Source organism: Triticum dicoccoides, chromosome 6A (assembly GCF_002162155.2).
Source record: "Triticum dicoccoides isolate Atlit2015 ecotype Zavitan chromosome 6A, WEW_v2.0, whole genome shotgun sequence".
Taxonomy (NCBI): domain Eukaryota; kingdom Viridiplantae; phylum Streptophyta; class Magnoliopsida; order Poales; family Poaceae; genus Triticum; species Triticum dicoccoides.
This window is the reverse complement of record NC_041390.1, coordinates 515462315-515469851: the sequence shown is the minus strand read 5'-3', so window position 1 is coordinate 515469851 and position 7537 is coordinate 515462315. Positions and strand designations below refer to the sequence as shown.

Sequence of the window (7537 nt, the reverse complement as noted above, 5' to 3'; positions counted from 1 at the left end):
ATCTATGCTTAATCTCCTCGTTCTTCACCAAGAGTTGGCCTGCTCCATCCTTGATGCATTTGACTTGGCCAATGTCCCTCGTCTTCCTCTCTCGGATCTTGGCCATCTTATAGATGTCCCTTTCACCTTCCTTCATGCCTAACCGTTGGTAGAGGTCCTCATATGCCCGACCCCTTGCTTCACCAACAGCTCGCTTTGCGGCCTTCTTCGCCATCTTGTACTTCTCTATGTTGTCTGCACTCCTATCCAGGTATAGGCGTCTGAAGCAATCTTTCTTCTCTTTAATCGCCTTCTGGATGTCATCATTCCACCACCAGGTATCCTTATCTTCGCTTCTCCTTCCCCTGGACACTCCAAACTCCTCCGAGGCCACCTTACGAATGCAAGTCGCCATCTTCATCCACACATTGTCCGCATCCCCTCCTTCCTCCCAAGGGCCCTCCTTAATGACCCTCTCCTTGAACACCTGAGCTACCTCCCCCTTGAGCTTCCACCACTTCGTTCTAGCGACTTTGGCACGCTTATCCCGCTAGACATGAATCCGAAAGCGGAAGTCAGCAACCACCAGCTTATGTTGGGGTACAACACTCTCTCCAGGTATCACCTTACAGTCTAGGCACGCACGCCTATCTTCTCTTCTCGAGAGGATGAAATCAATCTGGCTAGAGTGTTGGCCACTACTAAAAGTCACCAGATGTGATTCTCTCTTTCTAAAGAGGGTGTTAGCTACAATCATGTTGTAGGCTAGAGCAAAGCTTAAGACATCTTCTCCTTCTTGATTCCTGATGCCATGGCCAAAGCCCCCATGCGCCCCTTCAAAACCTGTGTTAGATGTACCCACGTGGCCATTGAGGTCTCCTCCTATGAAGAGCTTCTCACCAATCGGTACACTCCTAACCATGTCTTCCAGGCCTTCCCAGAACTCCCTCTTGGTGTTCTCATTGTGGCCTACTTGCGGGGCATACGCGCTGATAACATTGAGAACCAAGTCCTCAACTACCAGCTTGACCAAGATAATCCGGTCCCCACGTCTCTTGACGTCTACCACTCCATACATGAGGCTCTTGTTGATCAAGATGCCTATGCCATTTCTGTTTGCAGCCAAATGGCGTAGGCATCTTGATCAACAAGAGCCTCAAGTATGGAGTGGTAGACGTCAAGAGACGTGGGGCTATTTTTGGTGGGGATTTTTGAATTTAGGACGAAATCAAGCAAAACAAGGCTAGAAAAAGAGGGGTGGGGGCTCCAAATTCGTGATCAACCTTGCTCTGATCCAAGATGATGTAGGGTAGGAACCCTAGGGGCTGATCTTTCACGAAAGGAGCGGATCCCGCGAAGAACGCAAAGAACACGAGGAGGGAAATGAGGGGAAACACGAGGGAAACACGAGGGGGACACGAGAGAAATCACTCAACCAACAAGAATAGATCAGACATGCGCTAGATCGATGAACACAAAGGTGAGATACAAGATCCAAAGTCAACAACGGACGATACAAACGGTAACCGGTTCTTCTCCGTAAGGAGGTCTTGAATCCACGGGGGATCTTCCCTTAGAAAGGGGGCTTGAATCCAAAGGGATCTTCTCCGTAGAGGCCACGGTCTCTCTCGTGGAGTAGATCCGGTATGGATGAGCGTAGCTCTATCTCTCAAATGAGCTATCACAACGCTAACCCTAGAAAGGAGGTGGAGGAGGTCTATTTATAGTCTAGTGGGCGAAGGGGTAAGTGAGGGGGCGAAACAGGTACATGGGCCTCGGCCTAGGGGCATGCACACAGGCAAGGCCGGATGATCCGGATGGGGGTCCGGATGATCCAGGCGTCGTCCGGATGATCCGGGACCTCGTCCAGATGATCCGGCTCCGCCGTGGAGATTCTGCAAGCTTCGGGTGTCTTCGGACGCAATTACCCGGATGATCCGGAGGGGTCCCGGATGATCCGGCTGAGTCCGGATGATCCGGACGGCGGTCCGGATGTCCGGCCTGGCTCCTGCAGCCTCTCCGTCTTCTTCTTCGCCTTTCTTCCGTCTCTCTTCCATGCCTCCCTCGCGGACGGTGTAGTCGTTCCTTGGCGCTTGCACTCCTCCTCGACATTCGTGAAGCTCCGACAATACCTATGCATGCACACGGGAGGAGTGTCAAGTAGTATACCATCCTTAAGAGGTTCAAGTGAACACGTGTAAAGGAGATGATTCACCTTTGTGTATGTGAAGTAGATGTCGCACGTGTCACTTGCCAAATGGACTCTTGACATGGTGATGTCCGTAGGATGCTTCGCATCACTCTATCTCTCAGATGAGCTAAACCAATAACCCTAACAAGAGGGAGGAGAAGGAGTATATATAGTCTAAGGGGCGAAGGGATACATGGGCTTCAGCCCTTTACTGTGTGCAGACAGGTCGAGCCGGACGTCCGGGCGTCAGGCCGGATGTCCGGGCCTTCACGAAGTGCCGGATGTCCGGGCTGGCGGGGCCGTTCCATTTGCTCTATGGATAGGGCTTGTCCGGATGTCTAGGCTGGGAGCCGGATTTCCGGGCTGGAGGCCGGATGTCCAGGCTGGGGCCGGATGTCCGGGCCCTGTAGCTTCGGCTGTTGGGTTGTTGCTGTAATGGGGGTCTCCAGGGGCCGGATGTCCGGGTCCTGGGAGCTGTTCTCGACTCCTTCCGTTGGTTCTCCTCATCTGTGGACTTGGGGACTTGTCCGTCTTCATGTGCATCTTCGAGAGGGTCCTCTTGGTACCTGATCATGCATCACATTCCGAACTTAGGTAGTAGCCATGTCTCGAGTGGGTCATATGAAATATCACTAAGGAGAGATGGCACCTCGGTCTCGAGAGCTCTAGCTCGTGCTCGTGTCATCGGTCCGCTTGGCACTTGGTGAGACGATGATAGGTCCATGGGGTTGACCATAGGATGCTCCGCATCATGATTTTTAGTTCATCGGACGAAATATCATCCGGTTTTATGTAAAAATTATTCAAGTTTGAAAATCGTCTGGTTTGTTTAAATTTGCATCAAGTTTGTTCACTTTTGTTATATTTCATTTGTAATGCAACAAGACATTTGCGGCTAGCTCTGAATGGCCGGCTCCCGCATCAGTGTCCGCGGACTAGTCTCCACTGGTCCACAGACGGATGCGCGGTCCGATTTGAGGAGCAGTCGTTGGAGATGCCCTTATACTACTGTACATTCCAAAACGAACTCGTACGAGGTTAAGATTTGCCAAATACAGTATTAGGTAGTGTTCTATAATGCTCATAAGAAGGGTGACTCTAGATCGAGTGAGCTTTCTGCTTTCACGATCTACCGGCATTGTGTTCCTGTTGCATCCGGGATGTTGTAAACTGAATGTTTATGTAAATGAATAATAATCTCAAAAGGTTCCGTATGTTAGGCTGTTCCGTAAAGTTAACCTGAAAACTATTTTCTTGGCATTGCTTAGCTCAGAACACAAGAGATTCATGTATGATTTTGTTCGGGCTTATGCCAAGCTTCATAATTATAAATACAAGTGAAGGTTACTATGTTGTGCTGGACGAAGCTAGAAAAAATGTTTGATGAGGTCATCTCTATGACAGTGGGGTCATCTTGTCTAAATGAACAATAATTAGTACTAAACTAGTAAAGGACTAATGAAGGGTTACCTAATTTCATTGGGGTCAATTGACCCCAATGCTTACATGGGAGCTCCGTCTCGCTGACAGGAAAGATGCTTAATGCCGAGCTTCTAATATTCTTACTTACTCTTTAGTCTTTACAACTGATAATGTTCAGATTAACACAGACTACATCAGTAAAACAAGTGTACCTACCTTTCCAGTTTGATGTGCTTTAATCCTGATCTCGGATAGTAAAACCTGGTTTGGCCTTTGGAGTAAGATGATTAATTGAAATTAAACAGTTTATCAAGTGACCAAATAAATTGAGTAAACTTTACCTTCCAGGCTCAGTTCAGTAGTATCCCAGAGAAATATAAGTACATCTAAGGGTTGCAGTGGATCAATAAAAATTCAGGAACATTCATTCCTCACAATGTTATATGTGCAACCGATCATATAAGTTTCCGAAAATATGAATAGCACGTGAATGTATTCACAGCTTCTGGGCCTCGAATAATTATGCGCCGAGTTTTTTTTCTTTTCAAGGTCTTATTTCTCCAACAGTGTTGGAAGCTATGGCTGCAGAGAGGCACTAGCACTTGCTCATGATCTTGGTATGCAACACCTTTATATTGCTTCAGATTGTAAAGAGGTCATTAACCATATTCGAGATGGAGTTGGAGGCGCGGATGGAGGAGTTATCAAATAAATATAAAGTTAGAATATATGTTTAGTTCATGTGTTTTTGCTCATGAAGCTCAAGCTTATAATTTTGAAGCTCATAAGATGGCTAGGCTAGGTGTTACCCTACCCAGGGTAGACACACATGGTTGTGTATTCCTCATGATTTATTTGTAATCCTATGAATAAAGCCTGCCTTCTTTCCTCAAAAAAAAAAAAGATTGTATACGATGTGACATCTTCCAGTTCCCAAAGGAACACGGTTAACAACACGGTTGCATAAAGTAGTTGTTATTTATGATGTAATGTGGTTATGTTCCCAAAGCAACAAGATACTGTTATGTAACATACTAACATTCATTCATTTTGAGATCATAACAGTTCCACACATGATATTACACTTCGAAAAATTTCAGGAAAGGTGCAGACAACACAAGAAACCCCAACAACCGCATGTAGCTGATTTTAGTACGCATGAGCTGCTCTATGCTATACGAGGCCTGCTTCTCTTCTCTAAAGCATCTATCAAGACAGACGGGCAAGATCTTTTGAGATTTGCATAACCTTTGGTTGCCACCACATCATCCATCTTATCTGAAGAGGCAATAAATTCAATGCAAATATCTTTAAGCTTGTCACAGTTATGCTGATCAGCTAAAGCCAATGTAGTTGCCACGTTCTCCACATCAAGACTCTTGCCAAGGATGTTTTGACACATAATCTTCAGCCTGTCCATGGCATACTTATCTGCAGCTACCAGCAAATGCCGGATCATTTCACACTTATCATCGCCTTCAAGATCATCCAAGTCAGGCAATGAATCTGTATAAATGAAATGCAGCAGAGCCTTGAAAACAGCGGGCTGCATGTCTTTGATGGTCAAACACCGCATCCTCTTCTCCTTCATCGGCCCAAAGAGTTCTGCTTTGAAGACAGGTGATCGCATGGCAAGCAAAATCTTGTGCGCCTGAAAGGTCTCGCCTCCAACACTGAAAGTGACATCTGCTTCTTCCTTAGTGTCCAACAGCTTTGCGAGATGCTCCATGATGTCTGACGGTGGCACCTCAATTTCAGAGTGCCCCATGGTTTCATAAACCTCAGATTCTTTGATTACCGTAATATTACATTTGATTACGAGAAAATCATCCCGAAGGTACTTTAGTGGTTTCGCCTCAAGACTGCTTCTTAGTATGAACAGATGATACTCACGACTGTTCCTGGTCTTGGAGCTGAACACCTTATTGTTTGGCGTAAACATTGAGCCAATCAACCCTGTCTCATGCTTTACCAATCCAAGCCGAAAGAACGTCCGCACCTCGGCATTGCTGCTCATGAGCTCAAGACAGATCCCCATACACCCTTCGGGCGACTCGGTGGTACCTTCGGGATAAAATCTGATGGACCAGTCGTACCCACCGACAGTGAAGGTGACAGACCGGACGAACTTCCCGACACCCATATCCTTCTTGAGGCTGTACCCGGCGATCTCAAAGATGTGTGTTCCCTCCTCCTTGTGTGTGGAGCACCTCGATGCTGTCACCTTCTCCGTGGTGCACCTCAGTGCCATCTCCTTGGATGCTGACTCCATCCTGTCCACAACCATGATTAATTCCAAGAAGGGATAGTGTGGACCTGAGCATAAGAGAGGAACATAGACAGCTTTTTCAAGGAGTAACTCTATGCATTGGGCTTGGGCATGGTTTCGATTTACACAAATTAACCAAAGTTGACGCGAATTCACGAAAACAAGAGAACAGCATTTTGTGAAAACTTCACAAACTAATGAGGGGTTGGGAGCAAGCAGACCATATGATGTGTGAAAAGCTAAGAACTGAACATGCTATACAACAGTGCACGGGGCAGGGCTGTTATACACAACAACACAAAAACGAAGCTAGCAAAACGCCAAGTATAACTATTAGCTAAGCTAGTGGTAGCTTGGCTAAAAGTAATAAGTTAATAATAACAGAGCAGAAGAACACAACCTCACAATCCCCCATGGCCATGGGGCAGGAGCATTACCAGTTTACCACAATAGTTTACAAGATTACAGTTTAGTACTAATTGGGGAAGGTGCATTACAAGTTTAGCACAACCCAAGCAGCTTACAGTCTCAGCCATCTGATGGTCTGAACTTCTGAAGAACACAAAAAGGAACATGAAAGATGTAGAGCTAGATTTAGAGCCGCAAGTTCCTCCAATTGTATTAATCAAGCACTAGCAGACTAGCAACACAGCACATAATAGCCAACATCAATCGAGGATTTTACCTGCAGTTTTTTTAGGCTGTGCGGGGAACCGGGGATGGAGAACGCCTGGAGCCCTGGACGCGAGGGCCGGTGGCGGGGGCGGCGGAGATCAGACGAGGACTAGGCGAGTAGGTCAGGCATCTGATGGCGGAGCGGGGCCGGAGGCCGGAGGCGTGGCGACGCAGGGATGTGCTCGGCTGCTCCCAACTCGCTTCGCTAGGGTTGGGCATGCGCGTCTCGCTCGCCTGCGCTGCGGTGGCTGTGCCTGTGCGCGCCTGCGCGACTCCGTGGGCGTGGAGTTTTTTTTTTTTGTTTTTTGTTTTTTGAGAATGGGGTGTGGAGTGTGGAAGAGACGCGGACGCGGAGTGCCTGGTCGGCTGGGCTGTAAGTGGGCCGGGCCTTAAATCGGTTGTTTCGGTTTTGCCAAAACAAAAATCGTTTGTATGCTGAAAAGCGCTAGTCATATACGGTTTCTTGCCATAATAAACGCAAATCCTATTAGGAAAAAGCTTACCTTCAACCAGCTGATGCGCACGCAAGCGTCCGCCGCTTGCGTAGCCGTTAGATCAATCCTGATAAGCAGCCACACTGGTCACAAGGCAGTCCCGCACGACAAATCATTTTCTTGCAATAAGGGTCTTATTTCAGTTGATTTCTGCAACTCAGGACTAGTTTCAGAAAGAAAGAAAAAGACTCGTTGGTGAAGGTTTTTTTTTGCAACTGGGGTCTTGTTTCAAAAGATTTCTGCAACATATCTTTTGTTTCAGAAAGAAAAGAATTGTTTCTGTTGTGAAGGTTTTTTTCTGCAAAAGGGTCTTGTTTCAGAAACATAGCTCGAGTTGCAGTGCCGCAGGAGCGCCCAATGTTAGAGAGTGAGTGGTCAAATATTGCAACATGAGGCATGTTTCAGAAACATAGCTCTGGTTGCAGAAAACGCCGAAGAAGCGTCGGGCGTGAGAGGTCGCCGCCGTCGTGCTCGATTGGAGCTAGCAGCTGCTCGCGGGGTTGAGAT

The 7537-nt window shown here is 47.2% G+C and overlaps 1 protein-coding gene across 1 annotated transcript; it reads right to left on the bottom strand.

Moving 5' to 3' along the window:
- Positions 1–4612: 4612 nt before the first annotated feature.
- Positions 4613–6827, bottom strand: LOC119317613 (BTB/POZ and MATH domain-containing protein 1-like). The gene is made up of 2 exons (XM_037592097.1): positions 6547–6827; positions 4613–5865 (listed from the first exon to the last, which is right to left on the bottom strand). Exon 2 carries the CDS (start codon positions 5862–5864, stop codon positions 4761–4763), a length of 1104 nt encoding a protein of 367 aa, XP_037447994.1. The 5' UTR covers position 5865; positions 6547–6827; the 3' UTR covers positions 4613–4760.
- Between the last annotated feature and the right edge of the window lie 710 nt (positions 6828–7537).

Coding starts and splice junctions, on each gene's coding strand:
- LOC119317613 (XM_037592097.1), bottom strand. CDS start 5,864: ATGGAGTCAGCATCCAAGGAGATGGCACTGAGGTGCACCACGGAGAAG.